Source organism: Patella vulgata, chromosome 7 (genome assembly GCF_932274485.2).
Source record: "Patella vulgata chromosome 7, xgPatVulg1.2, whole genome shotgun sequence".
Taxonomy (NCBI): domain Eukaryota; kingdom Metazoa; phylum Mollusca; class Gastropoda; family Patellidae; genus Patella; species Patella vulgata.
This window is the reverse complement of record NC_065885.2, coordinates 59,073,874-59,095,446: the sequence shown is the minus strand read 5'-3', so window position 1 is coordinate 59,095,446 and position 21,573 is coordinate 59,073,874. Positions and strand designations below refer to the sequence as shown.

Here is a 21,573-nt window from a genome sequence, read left to right as displayed (position 1 = left end):
CGTGTCCCTGCAAGGGGAAGATAAATCCCGAGAAACTTTCTCGACCAATACCAGAACCCCCTGGTGAGTGAGCCAGCAGCATAGTCACCGATACATCATGGCTCCCTCAAAATATATCAACAGGGCCTTGGATGTTATTTCCGACGTGGTTTCCTCTTGTCAGTGGTGCAGGACGGAGGGCCTGACAAGGTTAGCTGTCTAGTCGTTCGGATGGGACGAAAAACCGAGGTCCCGTGTATACATTGGAATGCACGTAAAAGATCCCTTGGTAGTTGGAATTCGATATAAAAGTATGACATAGTGCTGCTGCCCGGGCCAATGTTCCCTCATAGCACACTGTATGACGTATGCCCGTCTTTATTAGCCCAGTCGGAGCAGAACAGTATATTGTATTTTATCGGCATGTATGATACACCTCATATTAAAATTAAAAACTAACCGTGTATGTGTGACTACATTTGATATTTAAAACAGAACAAAAACAAAATCCTCAACACACTAACTCGTATGTATAGTCTTTATTATCACATTAAGGGACTATATTTTATAAATAAGTGTAAATTGTAATCATAAATGATTAGGGGTGGGGTGGGGGTACCAAGTATTAAAATAAAGGAGTGGTATAAACTTCCAAGGTACATTAAATTAAAACATATAAATTAGGCAAGTCTTTAGGTCTAATATTAGGTAGATTACTTACATAAAAAACACATAAATGATTGGGGAAGGAAGGGAGTAGGGGGACCCAAGAAATATGGTGCTTCATATTTTTTAAACTTCATGGAACATAAAACTTTTTTTTAAAACATATAAATTAGATACGTTTATAGATATCAATGTACATTTCTTGGGTAGATTTCTTAAAGCACGGAAATCATTGGCGGAGGAGGTGGTGGATGGTGCTGTGGGTGGAGGAGGGGCGGGGCGGGGGGGGGGGGGTCACAAGAAATATTAAACTAAAGGTGCTTCACATTAGGGATACTCGATTAAACGTTCCATAATTGAATTCTCTCATTCCACAAAATAGTGACATTCTATTGAAAAGGTGGATTTCTGGGCCACAACGCATGCGCCGACCTCATAAGAAAATATTGTAACCAACCATGACAGCTGAAACATATTCGTTGTGTTTAATTACGTCATGATTCTACTCACGCCACCTCAACTATGCCAGGACTAAATTCTGCTTCACTAGATTGCAAATCTGATAATCAAGTACCCCCATTGTAACCTTTTTAAAAATCCAATGGATTGCAAATCTGATAACCGAGCACCCCCATTGTAACCTTTTAAAAAATCTATACTTTAAACACATAACTTAGATAAATGTTCAGTCAACATCTCCTACAAATCTATTTTAAACTTTTTAAGATTGTCAACAACCCTCTAACATTATAAACAACAAATTAGGTCATGGGGTCTATTTTCTAGTTATTAGGCTCGGTGTTGAATCTTTCACTATGGAGGACAACGTTGTTGACCAAATCAAGGGCGATAATTCACTATTATATGCATATATATGGAGGCAGACCACCATTAATTTCCCCACTGACTTCAATGTTAATTCTGGCCTCTTTGCCCACCTCCAACTTTTCCCCAAATTTTCGTTGGGCTGAATGCTTTTCACTACAGACAGAGGAACAAATGGTCATGTCCTTGCACTAAAATTTGTATGAGGTTGACCACCAAAATTTTGAGATACACAAACTTGAAGAAGCATACTAAAAACATGTAACTAGTTGCCGTATATATCGCCGTAGCCAACCTGATAACCCTGTTATCCTTCCGCCTCAAAATCATGAATATTTACCAAATCCTGACAGAAAATGTTTATTCAAACCCTCTTTGTCCATTCTAGACCAAAAAATCAACAAAATGGGGCATGCAAAAAGGGAGAAAAGAGAGAGAGAGAGAGAGAGAGAGAGAGAGAGAGAGAGAGAGTTGCTATAAATAGACGAGGGCAATTACTCGGGTTGATTTAACTGTTAATTAACACATTATTCACGGTGCATATACACTCTATAAAAATAAGAAACAATATTTCGGAAAGTTTAAAAACAATAAATAAATAATTATATATCCTAAAACCTAAAAATAATTTATCTACTAAAATAATAACTGTGTTTATTACAAGGCAACGTTTCTAGACAACGCCGTGACTCAGTGAGTAAGGCGTTGTGACTGAATGAGTGAGGTGCTGTGACTCAGAGAGTAAGGTGATGTGAGTCAGTGAGTAAGCCGTTGTGAGTCAGTGAGTAAGGCTCTGTGACTCAGGCTCTGTGGCCCAGTGAGTAAGGCTCTGTTAGTCAGTGAGTAAGGCGCTGTGAGTCAGTAAGGCGCTGTGAGTCAGTAAGGCGCTGTGAGTCAGTGAGTAAGGCACTGTGAATCAGTGAGTAAGCCGTTTTGAGTCAATGAGTAAGGCTCTGTGACTCAGGCTCTGTGACCCAGTGAGTAAGGCTCTGTTAGTCAGTGAGTAAGGCGCTGTGACCAGGAGGTTCGAGGTTCGATTCGATACCGGTGTTAGTCGCGAAACGTCCACGGAATTTTCCAGCGTGGGTGCAGGGTGGAGGGCCGAACAAGCACAGTGTCTAGTCGTTCGGATGGAACGCAAACCCGAGGAACATGTACATATTGGTGAATTGGAAATCGAAATAAGAGTAGGCCTTTGCGCCGCTGTCCGGGCAAAATTTTCCTCATGGCACACAGTATGGCAAATAATCGTCATCATTAGCCTAACCGGTGCAAAAAAGTAGGACGTTAAACCCCATTTCATTTTGCGACGTTTTAACAAAAGCTGTTTTCAAGCAAAAAACCAAAGAGAATTATCACCAGTGAAATAAATGTATATATGTACAATTAACAATACAGTTACCGTGTAATAAACACAGTGATTGTAGCCATTGATATAATATATACAATATAATACATTGCGAGCATGTCAGACTAATGGGGTCTTATTCACCAATGACATTTACTAAGTTATGCCATTAAAGTCATCATTGTTGTATATAATTCATTAAACAGGCATTATGCAAGAGCTAAATCTGCCTATTGCAGGTTTTTCTTTAGGCCTGAAATGTTATCTAAATTATTAATTAGACAATAATTAACTTGTCCAGACCATAATCAACTCTTGATGCCATCGCTAGACAGCGATATTTAGCGGATCGAAATACATTGTTTAAAAAAAAAAAAATTAAGCGTAAAAGTGAATAATCCAGAATTTTTTTTTTCCCACCGACGACTTTAGTAATGGTGATCGAGGTTAGCCTAAAATTCAAAAACAGTTTAGAGTGGAGCAGGTTGACTGAAATTTTCAGCATTTTCTATTTACGTTATCTATTTTGTAACTATTATAGCGCGAACTGTCAACTCTTTATATAATCTTCCATAATGCCCCTTTAATTAGCGGTAAACAATTTACATAGCGCACCATTTCAAACTAAAGCCTGCTCTGTGCACATGTGGAACTGTGAGTAATTCTAACACTCAACCGGGGGGGGGGGTGGTGTTGGATGGCTGAATGGTTAGCGTGCGCGCGCTGTATCATAAAGTCTGTCATTGAGTCGACTGGCGTGTTTTCGAATCCCCGGTTGTACGTGACAAGGAGTAGGGTAGCCTGTCCAACCTCGTGGGTTTTCTCCGGGTCCTCCGGTTTCCTCCCACTGCTAAAGACCCCTATGCGCAAGCGAATAATTGAAATAAAATCAAACCATATGTTAGTCCCGAAATGACCTAGTTTGTGTCGAGTGGACGTTAAACCCCATTTCTCTCTCTCTCTCTCTCTCTCTCTCTCTCTCTCTCTCTCTCTAACACTCAACCGGGGATCACGGTGGTTAAACCCCATTTCATTTCATTTCATTTCTAACACTCAACCTACACGGCAGTGGGACCATAATGGATACAATCTGATTAAAACACAAATCATACAAAGATGTATTATTATAAAGCATAACAATATTAAATTTACATAATAAAACGAGATAACTTGATAAAATATATAAATAAAATTATTATCGAGATAAAATAATTAGAAATTAAAATAGCCCTGGGTAATCTATCTATTAAACAGATCACTGGGTAAAAGCCTTCTGAAATATACGTCTTTAGGTTAGTAATACAACGACCAATATCAGTAACATTACGAATTCGAATCGTCCAATCACGTAGACAGATTTTGTGCGTTTTGAAAGGATGCGGGTATTTTTATCCACTTCCGGCATCGGCTTAGTTACACAGTGAACTTTGAACTCTATATCCAATAGTCCAGACAGACTTTGTGTGTCTTGAAACATCAAATGACACTAAACACCGGGCTCAACCAAGGGTCCCGCAAAGTTGTCCTTTGGTAATTTAACATAGTTAAAAGTTTGTAAATTAAGTCTGGCACTGGTTTGTTATGGTGGGGATGGTTTATGCTTATTTCTAGTTAGTATCTAGTAATAACGGATTGCACCTGTGGTTAGTGACACGTGTAATGATTTGTCATTTTTAATTAGTATTTGTTTAAAAAAAACAATGGCATATATTTCATTCCACTGTGTCGTAAAAGTCAATGCACTAAAGAACATTGTCACGTGTCACAGTTCGACCTCGCCAATGCGTGGCATAACGTAATCCTATTTATCTGGAAGTAGTAACAACAACTTTATCAATCAAAGTTTGGCGTTATTTTAACGTTACCATAACGTAGTTGTGTTTGTCAGGTTGAGTCCACTTATTTTTATCGCGATATATGAGATATATTCGTGAAATTTGAATTCACCGAGGTTGAAGAAGAAGAGGGTGATTTAGTTGATCGGCGTCTCTCAAAAGATAGTTTAATTTTTCTGAACAGTCCTCGATACAGATAATAGACACGTTTCTTAAACACAAAGGCAAAAAATATGAAGATTCCTTGAGCACACATACAAATTGTATACAAAATACTCAAAATGTGAAGTGATAAGCAAACAGTACGATTGGGTGGGGTGAACAATCCGCTGACGATCGACGATGCTATCCCAAAACACCATGTGAAACCCATAACAGTTGACATCCGGACATACAGCATGACGTCATTTCTGCCAGTCATGTGACTGAACGTTCTTCTGGTATTGATGTGTGCAAGTTTAGCGGTCGCCTGTATACAAATTATTGTTCGAACAAAGAAAAAAATGTTTATAACCAAAAGTGTGAGAACGGGGGCCCCGAACGCTACCAGGGCTGCAACGGGGCTCTGTATCCAGCAACCAACGGAATGTGACGAATGCTTCACTTGACTGTTATTTGAAATGACGCCATCTGGTGGTCTTGTGACGTTATCGTATGTAACATCGACCAGTGTACTCTCTCCATAACCGATGTGTAACTTATCAGTGACACCGTTAAATTCGAAAATGAGACAGACGGCGACAATCACACCCGGAGAGCCCCACGCATACAAGGCATATCGGGGTATGAATTTACGAGTTTTCCGAATCCGCGTCAGGATACACTTGTTGGCAAATGTTTTGGACACATCATACGCCATCACGTTCATCCAGAAAAACGAGGCCAGGAAGAAATAATGCACGGATACCGCTACAAATTTACAAACCCAAGGCACGGCCGTGGATTCGCCTTCGATGAACAGGATCTCTCCGATCAGCAACGCCAGGGTCAAATTCATCGTGTTGATCCCGGGAAGGTTGCGCAAACTTTTAAACAAGAAATACGTAAGCAGCACGGAGGAAAGCGCAATTATTGACAGTCTGCCAATCACTATTGTAAGGTATCCTTCGGTTTTAATGAAATCCTCGTAACCATGGTAACACTCTTGGACAATCCAGTGCTTAGTTTGCTGCTGTTTCTCGATCTTGTAGTATTCCTCAGGGACGCAGATTACTAAAGTTCCCACCGTTTCGTCAAGAACAGCATACTGTGTCATGCTATAGATCTCATTGTAAAACATAATGGACTTGTTTGTGTACAGGGTGTACTCCTCTTGTAAGATTGTTATCCGTGCACAATTCCGTGTCACAATTCTGGGATTAATGCAGACAAACACGTAACCAGCAACATCTGTGACGTTGGTTTCGGTACCCAAGCTGCCCTGGACCAGCACCGTCATGTCATATTCCCCAGGGTTATATATAGTGTGCGTGGAGGGAATGTACACCTTGGTTGTCGTGGTATTCTCATCGGTACCGTTGACTTTCCACACTTGGAATTCATTGTCAAAGAATATATCTTTTGTTCCAAATTTGCAGAAAGTCTTTTCCTCCGCGGCTACCTTGTCATCGACATTAACAATGTGAAAAGTAGTCCCATTCATGTCAATTTTAAAGGTATTCTGGTTCAGCATCGAGTTCATTTTCTTTATTACCTCCGATATTGACTCTTTGGACGCTTTCCTCGTCGGAAGAAGAATGAAGGCCATTCGAAGGATTTGTGGGTTGAGGATTTTGTGATCGGCCGTTTTGTTATGCTTCCGATGGTGCGCGGAATAGGCAGAGAGCCTTCGAGATGGAATTGTTGATTCGTCGTGTGTCATTGTACTCCCCGATATATCCGTTACATGATCTGGTTTCGCACTTGTATGCTCCAGCTGATTTGTCGTCTCTAGTAATTTTGCAGGTATGTCATTGGTTGTAATATTCTTCTCCGAGGGCCGTTCTGTTACCGATTTATTAATGAAGTCGGATTCGTTGACGTTCTTAGCAGCGAAACCCTTTACCGTAATGTTGGGCTGCACGTGATCAGAACTGTTCTCTGGTCGTATTCCTTCGTATTGCTCAGATTCTGAATCATCATTTTCGTCAAAAGCGTCCATGCCAGGATCGGTATCCGTATCTTTATATTGCGTGACGACTTGCAAAATATCGCCATCACTTCCAGATTTAGAATCCTGACTTTGGAACGCTTCCTGTGTCATGGTCTGCACGCGGATGTGATGTCCAGACGATTCGGATTGATTGACAAACTCGATGGTAAAGTTTTGAATCCTATCCGAACTGATGTTCAACAACTTAGCGATCTTCTTCACCATGAGAGGTTTGAATTCCAGAGCGTAGAGAGCTAGTCCCAGGTCGTCGTAGGTGACGTTCACTTCCAAAGAAATGACAGCGATGCTATTAAGATTGGTAAGAGAAGTGATGTTAGCGATATTGTTTATATCGGAGTCGCTGTATGTGTCCGTCATATTGGTTCGCACGCACGTTTCATCTTTCAAAATGAACCCCAGAGAACATGTGACTCTTCGACATACATTCGTGCCGGGGTCTAAGATTTCACCTTCCTTACACTGCTTAGTGGTTGCCTGGACTTTATTCACTTCGGTTGAAGTAAACATGATGTGAGTCTTCCCGTCAAAACCAAAATTCATCAAAACAGAGAAGGAAATGGGATAAGCGTCACTATCAGCAGGCGGAAATGCCCTCCATGGTTCCTGACCGTTCCGTTTAGAGCGTGGTCTGCATGACTTGATTTGATAATTATTATAAGGGGGTGTAACTCTAACGCTACATAACGAACTATTGTGAAATTTTTCCAGTATGTTAATACTTCTAGCGCCACTCAAAAACACAACATTTGTGGGCTGGTCGCATTGGATCTCCATCTTCCAATGTTTATGTTTGAAATCGTAGTTGCATATTGCGCAGTATCTGTTTTTATACACAGTTCCTTTTACAGTTTGCACGGGTAGCATGTCAATATCGAAACTGTTCAAGGTCGACTGAGCATTAAATTGTGACATACAGAGCGCGCGAATGTCATCTGCAAACCAACTCGTTGCGCATGTATGTACAGTGGTTACCCATTTGTGTTTGTAACCTTCCACCCTGTGACACCCTTTTCCCTTCGACCTGTCCAAATCTATATCCGGCTCGCTGGCATCAATTTCATCATCTTCGTCATATTCGACGAATTTATGGGAATAATTCACTGGATTGTGCTTAACTTTAATCACTTCTTCTAAGCCTTCGTACATAGCCGGGGCTTTGTTTGTGGTCTCCACTTCCGAATAACTCTGGTGTCGACGACGATGTCGGAGAATTCTATTTTCTAGAAAGTGTTGACTTTTGTAGGAATCATAACTGGTATGTTCCAGTATGAAACCATTCAATGTCCGCATCGTCACTTGCTCAATTCCATTTCTGGACGTCGATGGATGATCAGGTCTATTGTTAGAGCGCACTGACGTTAAATAATGTTCTTGAAAACTCCTTCCATTACTCCGACTATCTTTCCGAAGTCTACTTCGTATTCGCGACCTGTGAGCTTTCCTTCTGCTGGAGCGACCTGACCGTACAGAATGCTTAGGAAACACTTGGTTTGCTTCGCCAATTGGTAGGGTATCTCCCTGCTGTACCGCTCCAGCTCTCGACGTGGGATCATTTCTATCGTCAGAGCGAGCAGACCTTACATACCGCTCTTGAAAAACTTGGCTGTCTCCAGCATCATTCTGGGTATCTTCACCAACACGATCCAGAATCCGAACCAACGGAAACGCTGAGGCAACAACTAGCACAGTTATATGAAAATACATAATTTTGCTAACCAACTTAACAAATATTTTACACGAATTTTGATAAACGTCCATAATGTTTTGACGACATGGTTAACTAATGTTGTCTTTTAGATATCTCTGATAATTCAGTAAGTTTTGGGAAATCGGACATATGGTGTTTTTTTAACGGTTAAAGATAAAGGAGAGACTTTTGCTCTTTTAACTACGAGGGTTTGCTCTAAATCCACTCAATCTGGGAATTCTACTGATGACGGCTTCTGTTGCAATCTGTTATCGCACAACAACACTTGATCATAAGTGGGGGTTGGAGTGACTTCAGTTGATAAAACGCCTTAATGTGTCCGGTATTAATGGAAGGGGTTTTAAGGAGTAGCGGGTTTAGATTTATCTAAGCTACTAAGCGCGTGTCAGTAGATAAGACCAATCTTTTAAAGACGCCAGAGAGAGAGAGAGAGAGAGAGAGAGAGAGAGATGATTTCGTTTTATTTCAATAATTGGCTTGAGCGTAAGGGTTTTAACAGTAGAAAGAGATGGGTTTACGGTCCACTCGATACAACTCGCGCAGAGGCAGAGAAAACCCACGAGGTTGGACATACGACCCTACACCTTATCAAGTACATGTATGGAATTCAAACCACGCCACTTGACTCAGTGACACATGACTGTGTTATCATTTTATTTCAAATACTGAATTACGCGTAGTAGTCCTTAACAGTAAGAACACATCGGAGGACCCGGGGAAAACCCACTAGGTTTTAACGAAGCCATGTAGACAGCCATATTTTATTGTTGTTCTGACATTATGAGACTAACACGTTGTATAATTCGACATTTCATTTTTGCTCATCTGTTATAAACCTATAACAGTAAATCTCTTTGATCTTTGGGATAGTCTATGCCCGGAAGACATTGCGGTCTGAATATATACAGAGGAATTTGAGGCTATTCTTCTGAAAGCTTTTCTTTAAACCTGTAACTGGTTATTCTTCCAGGATCGGTTTTTATTTCCCATAAGAAAACATGATATAAGGTTTTTCTTACTGGAATTCTGGGATGCTCTCATTTTACGTACATGTATAAGCAAGATAAAGGTCCTCGACTTGGGTTATGCTGGGAAAGAAAGACTTCAGAAAAAAAGGCCTGTTGGCCTCGGTTTTTCTTTTTCTCGGGTTATTTTCTTCAGTCTTTCTTTCCCCAGCATAACCCCAGTCTCATGCTTTATCCTACACGTAAAACACGTCGGTCATTTTTTTTTTACTCAGCTGGTAATAATAATTCGGTCATTTTGTTTTTACTCAGCTGGTAATAATAATTCGGTCATTTTGAGTCTAATACATGTTTACATGTGCAATTTTGTCAAGTTATCGAATACTAACAGTCACGGGATATTTCATATGCACAACTTGTGTTGTCCGTCTTTATTCTCGGGTATGCGATTACCACGCCTAACAAATGTAAAACCTGGGGGTGGGGTTGTGGCCGGATCAGAAGGTCTGTCATTGAGTCAAGTGACGTGATAAGGAGTAGGGCCGCCAGTCCAACCTCCGGTTTCCTCCCACTGCGAAAGACCCCACGCACTAGCGAATTATTGAAATAAAATGGAATCATATGTTAGTCCCGAAATGGCCTAGTGTGTGTCGAGTGGACGTTAAACCCATCTCTCTGTTGCTCCAAGTCGGGATTCTAACCTAAAACATTCGAGTTGAGAGGCTATTGTGTGTTTCGTCAACTGGGGTTCCGTGATCACTTTTGCGTGCACGTTAAAGAACACTTGGCAGTTGCAATTCGATGAACAGCAAATCGACCGACGCGCTGATTTCCGGGTATAATTGCCCTCCTAGCATACTGCTGTGTCCGTCATCATTATTCCCCTTGGTGCAGACAATTAGGATGTTATACCCCATTTATTCCATATACTCAACAATAACTAATATCCATTTAAACGATCGAGGCCAAGGTGACATGGAACTTTATGTTGGCTACATTTAGATAAGGGGTGTGTTTATTATGGAGGAGAAACGTTGCCATAATTCCAACTTCTAAATCCAAACTTTATTGATGTAAATGCTCAATTCTTATTTCTAACTTTCATGTTCTAACTTACAATATAATATATTCATTATTTCGGCATTGACTGCTGTGAAGGAAAACACAAACAACTATGGCCATCTAGTGTTAGAATCAGAACTAGAATTGTGACAGTTTTACCGCGCGAATAAAAATTTGAGAAATATTCGAAAATTGAGAAATATTTGAAATTTGAGAAATATTCGATATTTGAGAAATATTCGATATTTGAGAAATATTCGAAATTTGAAAAATATTCGAAATTTGAGAAATATTCGAAATTTGAGAAATATTCGAAAATTTGAGAAATTGAGAAATTAAAGAAATGTTTTAAGAAATTAAAGAAATGTTTAAAGAAACCCTTAAAAAAAGGAAATCTATAATTCATCCGCAGTTGGTGACGATTTACTGACGAAACTGCGGATGAATTGTAGATTTCCTTTTCTTAAGAGTTCCCTAATGATAAATATTTTCTTAGGTATTAGATCTGACTAATGGTTAACACCATATCACCATGTCTTTCAATGGCTTTGGTCTGTAAATAGGTAATTAGTTTATTGATACCCATTTGTATAATATATAAAAATAAGAAGTCACATAAATAAAAGTTGAGATTCAAAAGTTAGAAATAAGAATTCAGCATTTACATGAATAACAGTTGAGAGCTAGCAGTTGAAATTATGGCAGGGTTTCCCCTCCATAGTATACTGCGTCTTTCATTCAGATTTGTCAGATACAAGATTTTGTTTAAACTGGTTTTGTTCGATACCTTGATAAATACAAACTGACCCTAATAGACTAAATACACTGATCGTCAGTTGCAAATTTCAGACAATATCTAATTTTGTTCACAGTTTAATCTACGCTAATATTACTCAAATTTATTATTATTTAACATTTAATTAAAGATGCATTATTCAAGAGCTAAATTGGCTTTTGCAGGTTTTTATTTTAGACTTGAAACGTATAAACTCTTATTTAGATAACTATTCACATGACAAGCCTATTGTCAACACTCTAGAGTATCGGATGGCAGAGATTTAAACAGATTAAATTACGATCGTCATTTAATGATTTAATTTAAAAATGGCGAAGCTAGGCAGCTCTGTATCTAAAATCTTACATAATGCATCTTTAAGAAAACAAAATCGAAATATCAACGGTAGATAATCTCCTGCTTGGATCTAACTGGATTAAAAAGATGCCCATCAAAAGATTCCAGCCATAATCCTAGATTGCGCAGGGTGATGTTGATTATATCATATATGGAGGGCGATGTCGAATGTTGAAAGATTTTCAATTCATCATATCTTTGTAAATAATGATCGAAATTGAGCAATTGTTGGGCTAATATTCCTTTCGAAGGCCCAACTTTCACAATAATGTAGTTTGCAGGGGATTTGAGACCCCTCAAATGAGGATTAGACACTTTAAACCATTCTTTCACACCGAAAACTATCTACTCTACTTCTAGAATAAATGGCTACCATATCCAACAATTAATGTACTGTTTTGTAATGCAGTCCTACTCCGGTTCACATCTGTTATACAAAAAAATGACTAATTAATTAAACATTTTCAATTTTATTAAATGAGAGCCAAATATAAACTCTCAAAATTCTCGAAATATACTCGTCGATTTAGGAATTAAAATGTCGGTCAGCTAGCTTAGTGTCTGTTCTCAAGCGGAGCTAATTGTAGACAGACAGTGTATGTTTCGTATGACTTTTAGTATCTGTTCTATTTACAGCAAATGTACTTATAGAAACCACATTAGCTGTGATTTTAAGCTCAACGTTCAATCTAAGTATGTCAATAGATAACCTACTAATGCTACAATTCGTCATCCAGGTCTTGCAGCTAAAATAAACAGGTTACCAAATATTACCCCCCCTCCCCCCCTCTCTCTCTCTCTCTCTCTCTTTCTTTCGTGGTTTATATATACTCTTAAAAAAAGTAGGGGATATTGAGAAACAATACAAAACAGCGGAAATGCCCTGCTGTTTTATTAGAGGTAACCAGTGTATGTTAATAACAGGCCAATTGCCTACACATGAACATAAACAGTTCATAATATAGGCGGCTTATCTGACGGCCCCATTTCTCTTAATAATGAGTAATTGCTCAATTAATACTCCGACATGTGAGGGATTAGCGAATGAAACGGTCTGTTACGGCGAATTTTTGGCGTGAGGTGCACGAAACTGTAGTAACCCACTAGAAACACCAACGCTGATTGGTTAATCAGATCAATTAAACATCATCTCTGATCAATTAAACGTAACACACTAAAGCAAAGTTACGCTAATTAGTAAATCGTATGCAAGAACCAATAGGAAAGCAAACATGGATAGGATAAACCAGCACGCGGCAGTTTTCATCAAGCCTTCCTTGAAGTGTCAAATTTGACAATGAACCCCTCCCTGTCTCTCCCTATCCCTCTCTCATTGGCCGGATTTCCCTTTGTCAGTTGTGCAAGATGGAGGGCCTGACAAGTACAGCTGTCTAGTCGTTCGGAAGGGACAAAAAACCGAGGTCCCGTGTATACATTTGCGTGCACGTAAAAGATTCATTGGCAGTTGGAATTCAATATAAGAGTAGGCATTAGCACCGCTGTCTGGCCATAATTTCCCTCATAGCACACTGTATGGCGTATGCCCCCGTCTTCATTAGCCCAGTCGGAGCAGAACAGTAGGATGTTAAAACCCCATTTCATTTTATTTCATTTCATTTCTCTCCCTATTTGTATTAACATAATAAGCTTGTCCATTGCAGGGGAGTTGAATTGCCGAATGGTTAGGACGCTCGCGTTGTATCATAAGGTCTGTCATTGAGTCAACTGGCGTGGTTTCGATTCCCAGGTTGTACGTGACAAGTATAGGGTCGCCTGTCCAACCTCGTGGGTTTACTCCGGGTCCTCCGGTTTCCTCCCACTTCTAAAGACCCTACGCGCTAGCGAATTATTGAAATAAAATTGAACCATATGTTAGTCCCGAAATGACCTAGTTTGTGTCGAGTTTGTATTCCATGCAATACCTGGCTATTGATACGGCGCTGTTATTAGACACCAGAGATAAGATTGCCATAGTGACCCGTAAACACCAGACGAATAAGCAGGTCATACCGTTTTGCCGGGTCATCGTGGGTTGTTGAACAGCTGATAATGAATAATAACAGTTATAATAGTTATAAAACAGTTCTATTGTACCCTCAACGTGGTCAAACAGCTGATACCGATCGACAACAGTGGAGTCAAATGGATATAAATAAACATTTCTATAAAATGGCGGCGTGGTTCTTGTTGTTTCACTATAAAATATATACGAATATAGTTTTTGACAATTTTGACAATGACTTTCCTTATGTGGGAGGTTGAATGGCCGAATGGTTAGCACGCGCGCGCTGTATCATACGGTCTGGCATTGAGTCAACTGACGGGGTTTCGATTCCCCGGTTGTACGTGACAAGTATAGGGTCGCCTGTCCAACCTCGTGGGTTTACTCCGGGTCCTCCGGTTTCCTCCCACTGCTAAAGACACCTACGCGCAAGCGAATTATTCAAATAAAATTGAACCATGTGTTAGTCTCGAAATGATCTAGTTTGTGTCGAGTGGACGTTAAACCCCATTTCTCTCTCTCTCTCTCTCTCTCGTTCCTTATGTCCGCCTTCATTTGCCCGGATGTAAAAGAAAAACACTGGGACGTTAAACCCCATTTCATTTTACTCATTAAGTTGATTGAAAAGTACAATAATTATAGAGAATTACTATATTACGTATAAAAACGCCCCCTTCCAACATTTCAATAGATTCGATTTTCAAACATTGTTCCTCGATCAATTATTTTCTTTTTTTTAATTCAAACATACAATCGCACTGACATCATATCCAAGGGTAAACCGAGAAGAAACCTGTGATTATAAAAAGTTCAGGGACACCTATAGAAGATAATGTTCTTGAATTTACGTCGTTTTTGATCAATAAATTAATAAGCAAAGCATCTCTGGAGGTTTTGCACTTTGGATATACTTGAAAAAGCACAATTTACAGTTATTCTTGTTTTAATATTCTTCCGCGCCCAGGGGAGACAACCCCTAAGGTGTTTGGGCTAGGCCCAGCGACCCCCCCCCCTCCAGTCATGACCTTCAGTCCGTCATTGATCATGTCTTATAGAGTAATTGCTTCAAATATTTGGAATGTCATAGAGTGGCACGGCCTTCTTTTATTATTCATCTTCGCACACCAGTTCACCAGATTTACAATGACTGAAATGAAGAAAACATTTATATATATAACTTTATTCTGAGCAAATTTATGAGTATTCGATGGTCAAATGCAGTTGCTAAAATAATAAACAAAGTCTCGAATATCCATTTTAACGCTAAATTATTATTAAATAGCGCGGGTGTTCTAATACGCTCACTCGGCAGCTTTGTCTAAACTGAAGCTTATCCGAAAGGAAAACTTTGATGTTGAGCAAATTTGATAAGGCTCTATAGGATCTTTAAAGGATTCTTATATCTAGAGTTTATCCTCTTATGACCACACTGCTTCCATCCTAATGTAAAAAGAAATATGTTAAAACCTACGGCTGCGCATTTTTCGATAGGGTTCATCCTCTCATAACCCGAATGCTTAATCCGTCGAAAACAATAGCCTTCTGTGGAACGCAAAGCCACGGAACGTGGCAAATTGAAACGGTTTGTTCTCTCATGACCACGATGCCTCACACCAAATTTGAAAAGAATCCGTCAAAAACTCTAGCCATTATTGCGTTCACAAACCAATTGTTGATGTACCGACGGACAGGGTGACGACATACTATACCTACAATGAAATGTGGACCTATCAAATAAATTTATATAACATTTGAAGTAATAAAAAGACCTGTAATAGGCAGATTTAGCTCTTACATAATGCATGCATCTTTAACACGCAGGTGGTTTGAATTGCATTGATCATAAACAGTCCGGGCGACATCATAAAAACCGCCCAGGCAATGAAACAAGGATTGTAAATGATGAATAAAGACCAAAAATTGAACCCAATTGTATCTAGTGAGAACGAATGAGGGTTGGACTGTTTTCGTTATTTCCGGTTTGCGTTATTCGTTTGTGCGGACCATTGTCTTGGAAGGAATTTCCGTTTCCGGCATTATTATCTACGATACTACCCCGATAGTGGGCTAATGACGTAATAAATGACGTAATTTACCAGATTTGTCCTTCTAGCTGTATAGTAGCCTGTTCCAGTATTAACTGATCGTCTAGAAGGCAGCCATGTTTTTTGTATATCATGTCGTCACTGTCGTCTGTAATACCCGTATCAGCCAAATCTCCTTTTATGGTATCTGAAATAGACAACCATTTTTGATACTCTAATTCTGTGAGTTCATCCTCTTTCTGAAATCTTGAGTGTGTCGTGCACGGGATAGGATATGCTTAGACCTACTATGTTTAAAACTCTAACACCAAGAATATAAGGGTGAACTCTGAAATCAAGAGTGTGTCGTGTGGGGGACAGTGTATGCTTACTATTTTTTAAACACTAACACCAAGAATATAAGGGTGGACTCTGAAGTCTAGTGTGTCATCTACGCGACAGAGTACGATTACTATGTTTAAAACACTAACACCAAAAATACAAGAGTGGAACTCATTTTGTCCAGCCCAAACGACTAGACGCTGACAAAGGGAAACCAGCCTGGAAATGCCGAGGAAATTGCTCGACCAATGTTATGTTATGACTACATGTCAGGTGTTCGATCTCAGGCCTGTACGTTGACCTACCGAACCTCGTAATTCCTATTCGGGTACCCAAGTCTCCTTCCAATTCTATGATTCCCATGCGCTCCGTCGAATTATTAAAATGTAAATCTCTCTCTCTCTCTCTCTCTCTCTCTCTCTCTCTATCTCTCTCGCGGGCGTTGACTTAATTGGGCCTAGTTATCTAGGTCTTCCAGATAACTAAGATCGTCACAAAAACTATATAATAACTTAAGTTATCTATGATATATGGGCGAAAAAGTACTGCTATAGATAAACCATTCTCACCTAATTTTTGATCGTCTGCTTGTTTTACACAGTGTCCTCTATTTGGAATTCCCTTCTTGGGGTTACCATAATCTTCGATATTACAGTAGTAACCATGGGGACACATTAACGGATCTTCGTCTATTTCTACTGGTGAGGTACTACAGATTTCAACTGAAACATAAGGTGATAAAAGCGTAAGTGGGAGGGCGCTATGTGGCTTCCTGGGGGGGGGGGGTCAAGGTGGCTAAGTGAGTAAGACGCTGGCTCGCTAGTCTGGAGGTCGAGAGTTCGATCCCTGCATTGGCCGAGAATGTTAATCCAGAATTTCCGGCGTGGTTGCCCCTTGTCAGAGATGCCGGACGGAGGGCCTGACAAGGACAGCTGTGTAGTCGTACGGATGGGACGAAAACCGGAGGTTCCGTGTACACATTGGCGTGCACGTAAAAGATCCCTTGACAGTTGGAATTCGATATAAGAGTAGACCGTATAGTGCCGCTGTCCGGCCAAAATTTCCCTCATAGCACACTGCATGGCGTACGCCCGTCTTCATTATCCAGGTTTGGAGCAGAATAGTAGGACGTTAAACCCCATTTCATTTCATTTTTGTAGCTTTCTGCACCAACTGTGTTAATGGAGACCGTCATACGCCATGCAGTGTTGGATAAGGGTTATTGTGCCCAGAACACGTTATTTCTGCAGTGTGCTATGAGTGAATGTTTACATTTTCTAACTGCCTGATGATCTTTTCCCAATGGTATAGATTTGGCCTCGTTTTTATGTCTTATCAGGAGCGGATCCAGGAATTCTTGCAGGAGGGGGTTTGCCAGGGTCCTGTTAAGAAAATTTGACAGTTGACAATACATGATCCCATCATCGTCTCCAATTACGTAGGCATACATACACACTGAGAATATTAAAGTGAGAAATCCAACACCCCGTTTGGCGTCAATTTTTATTATGAATTAATAGGATCACACTGAATGCCCGTCCCATCCCATCATGTGATATTAAAGCAAAAAGCACACGAACGTGACACTTTTGTCATAAAAAGTGTAGTTTTGCAAAATCTTTCCTTAGCTGTGTGTATGTGTGGGGAGGGGTCCGCCCATACCCATTTGAACGATCAGACACTGTTCTCCACCACTGACAAGGACGAAACTAGGCTGTAGAATCTCGTGGATTGTTCCCGGTCTACACCTAGATCAAAGCAGAGGCATTGTAAACCATGTCAGAACATGCGTACGGCCATAAAATTCGTGTATTAAATAGCTGCTTTGCGGAATTCCATTTCCCATTCATAATAAATAAGAAGAGGGTAGTTCACAAACACAACACAACATACGCCATTACTGGCGGCCATTTATGCCTACTCAGTGACGTTATCGCCTAATTTACCTTATATGAGCAGGTCACATGCATTTTGCAAAATATAATTATTTGGATTGGCGAGGATATGAAATGTACCGCTAATAAAATGTATAGCATGCAGTTATATAATAATATTCACAATGAACGCTACTTAAAGGGAGACAACTCTTCCACACTTGCGTTTCTAACCCGGACCACGGTAGATTCCATAGATTCCAGAGGAGCTCCACAATGGGAATGGCACTTTGGATTTCGAAGCCTAGGAGTGGTGAAGGACGTGGGGTGGGGGAGGGGTGCCAAAGAATAGTGAGTAGTCGTTCGGATGGGGACGAAAATCCGAGGTCTGATGTGTATGTACAGTGGTGGGGGTGGGGGGCGGCGGAACCTGCCAAGAAACATCGTGTAGTCTTTCAGATAGGACGGGACACCGAGGTCCCGTGTACATGTAAAAGAACCCGAAACCTTGTAGGCGGAAACTATGTTGTCCTAGCCAAATACCCCCCCCCCCCCCCCCACAGCACACAGCATGGCTTATCTCACTCTTGTCAGTGGGACAAGACCAGGGTCTAGTCGTTCGGAATAATAGTAGGCCGCAATGCTGCTGCACGGGCAAAATGACACTCATAGCACACTCTATGGCGATCTACCGACTTCATTAGTCCAGACATAATTTAATAAATACTGACCTTCTCGTTCTGTATCTGGACCATTAACCAACCAGGAACGACCTGAAAATATAACATAATATACTTTATACATTTCACCTCAACACCGCCACTCGTGTATACATTTCACCTCAACAACACCACTCGTAAATACATTTTAGCTCAACAACGCCACTCGTGTATACATTTCACCTCAACAACGTCACACGTGTATACATTTTACCTCAACAACGCCACTCGTGTATACATCACACGCCAACAACGCCACCCATGTATACATTTCACCTCAACAACGTCACCCGTGTATACATTTTACCTCAACAACGCCATTCGTAAATACATTTTAGCTCAACATCGCCACCCGTGTATACATTTCACCTCAACAACGCCACTCGTGTATACATTTTAGCTCAACAATGCCACCCATGTATACATTTCACCTTAACAACGCCACTCGTGTATACATTTCACGAAAATAGTCATGTATAAGAAGTCTATAAGGTGGGATAGACAATTATCCAGTAACAAGTTTACTCTACATGTACTTTCGTTTTAATTACCTGAACTCAGTCGTCTTCTTGGTTCATGAATCCAATCAACAACTGAAAAATAAATCAATCCAGAATCAACTTATTGAACCATGGGTTTAATTAGTGAAGCGGCATGACTTTCCACAAGAAACAAACATGCCAATCAAGAACTAAAGACAAATATTATTGATACATCGTGAGGTTAATTGGTGCAGTTGTAAGACCTTCAACCAATGACGTAGCCAGGAAATGAAAATAAAATGAAATGGGGGTTTAATGTCCTACTGTTCTGCTCCGAACTGGGCTAATGAAGACGGGCATGCGCCATACAGTGTGCTATGAGGGAAATTTTGCCAGGAGAGCGGCACTACGGCCTACTCTTATATCGAATTCCAACTGTCAAGGGATCTTTTACATGCACGCCAATGTGTAAACGGGACCTCGGTTTTTCGTCCCATCCGAATGAATACACAGCTGTTCTTGTCAGGCCCTCCGTCCTGCATCACTGACAAGGTAGAACCACGCCGGAAAAACGTAGCCAGGAATACGCGGACTGCTGTCCTGAGATTTGAATGGCGAGGTCCGAAGTTACGACTTTGTTGTTAAAGGACATGCTCTCATGCAGGAGCCCCCATGAGAAAATAGTTGGATTGTGTCTCCATTTAGTGTAATACCAGTGAATTTCATACCAAATGGTTGACTGAGTGGTTCAGAAGTGTTTATTTAGTGTTTAATTATCGTTTCATTACATATGGGTTAAATAGATGGGGAAGAGAGAAATGGGGATTAATGTCCACGGCACAAACTCTGCCATTTCAGAGCTAACATAATGTGTTACAATTTTATTTAAATAAAGAAATCGGAGGACCTACGAGTATGGACAGATTGCCTTACTAACCAAGACTAAACAAAAATGAACAAAAAGTACAGCCGAAAGTTGAACCATGCCAGGCGTCATTTAGAGCAGGTTATCCAGTCGTTTAGACTAGGTTATACAGTTTAGCATATAGCCAACAAACGTCGCAGCACCTTGGTATTGGTGGTATAATATACTTACATGGCGGTGGTTGAACTTTAGGTCTACATGTATAGGTACATCCATTATAACAACATTTAAACGATTCATCAGAACATTCTCTATCTGAATTACATATAACAGCATCACAAGCACCATCTAACAGGTTCTCTGGTACAGGTGGACATTTATCATCAAATTGATCGGATGGCGTCATCCCTACAGGTGCATCAGCCATATAATCATAAAACACCTGCAAATAAACAAAAATAGAACTTTTAATTTATCTTTTTAACACATCTTGGCTAAATATCCGACAATCGTCTTTTACTAATGCCGGGGTTCCCATTGTCGTGCGATAGGATTGTCCCAACTGAGTCCACGATCTGCTTCGTGCAGATACGTTTGGATACGTTTGGATACGATCAACACGATTGCTACGACTGACCTCAATATATGATAGAATCATCACGATTACTCCGCGGTTAAAACCACGATTTCAATCGTAGCATGAATCATGATAGTATGAACCTAGCATTCACAAATATCATAAAGAGTTTATCGCACATTCCACTCATGAAAATTATCGTTAGATCTATTTTCTAAGGCCAACTTCAAGTTTGTCAAAGGTCACGAGATGTAAACAGGGCTAGCGCTAATCCCAACCCTAACAGTAACACTGGACCTAGATCCAAGTGATTTAATTTTGCCACTTGCAGATTTGTATCTTAGAACACGCTCTTTGGTGAGCTGAAGACCCCAGGGTATGTGGTACCGTATTGAACAGCGGGTAAAGGCACAACAGAACAAATATTTCAAAAGTCAAAAATATTTATTATTTTAATTTTGTTTATGGGGGGTCACGGTAGCTAAGTGGGTAAGACGCTGGCTCGCTAGCCTGGATGTCGGGGGTTCGATCCCAGCCTTGGCCGAGAAAGTTCATCAGTGATGCAGGACGGAGGGCCTGACAAGGACAGCTGTCTAGTCGTTCGGATGGGACGAAAAACCGAGGTCCCGTGTACACATTGGCGTGCACGTAAAAGATCCCTTGACAGTTGGAATTCGATATAAGAGTAGACCGTAGTGCCGCTGTCCGGGCAACATTTCCCTCATAGCACACTGTATGACGTATGCCCGTCTTCATTAGCCCAGTTCGGAGCAGAAGAGTAGGACGTTAAACTCCATTTCATTTCATTCCATTTCAATTTTGTTATAATGTAATTCAAAATGTATTAGGGGGGTTGTGGGTGGCTGAATGGTAAGCACGTACGCGCTGTATCATAAAGTCTGTCATTGAGTCAACTGGCGTGGTTTCGATTCCCCGGTTGTACGTGACAAGGAGTAGGGTCGCCTGTCCAACCTCGTGGGTTTTCTCCAGGACCTCCGACTGATATAGACGCCTAC

General features: G+C 40.5%; 2 protein-coding genes across 2 annotated transcripts in view; both read right to left on the bottom strand.

The window, feature by feature from the left end:
• Window positions 1-4,335: 4,335 nt before the first annotated feature.
• LOC126827539 (uncharacterized) lies at window positions 4,336-7,320 on the bottom strand. Its single transcript, XM_050556996.2, has 2 exons — window positions 6,644-7,320; window positions 4,336-6,427 (listed from the first exon to the last, which is right to left on the bottom strand). The coding sequence occupies exons 1-2, from the start codon at window positions 7,310-7,312 to the stop codon at window positions 4,724-4,726; spliced, it is 2,373 nt and encodes a 790-aa protein (XP_050412953.2). The 5' UTR covers window positions 7,313-7,320; the 3' UTR covers window positions 4,336-4,723.
• Window positions 7,321-14,261: 6,941 nt separating this feature from the next.
• Window positions 14,262-21,573, bottom strand: part of LOC126827590 (uncharacterized) — a 28,659-nt gene continuing 21,347 nt past the window's right edge. Inside the window, exons 2-7 of the mRNA XM_050557076.2 lie at window positions 20,212-20,422; window positions 19,185-19,226; window positions 18,646-18,687; window positions 16,610-16,762; window positions 15,771-15,906; window positions 14,262-14,821 (exon numbers count right to left, since the gene is read on the bottom strand). Coding sequence (XP_050413033.1) covers window positions 14,782-14,821; window positions 15,771-15,906; window positions 16,610-16,762; window positions 18,646-18,687; window positions 19,185-19,226; window positions 20,212-20,422 — 624 coding nt within the window. The 3' untranslated portion in view covers window positions 14,262-14,781. The remainder of the gene's footprint in view (window positions 14,822-15,770; window positions 15,907-16,609; window positions 16,763-18,645; window positions 18,688-19,184; window positions 19,227-20,211; window positions 20,423-21,573) is intronic.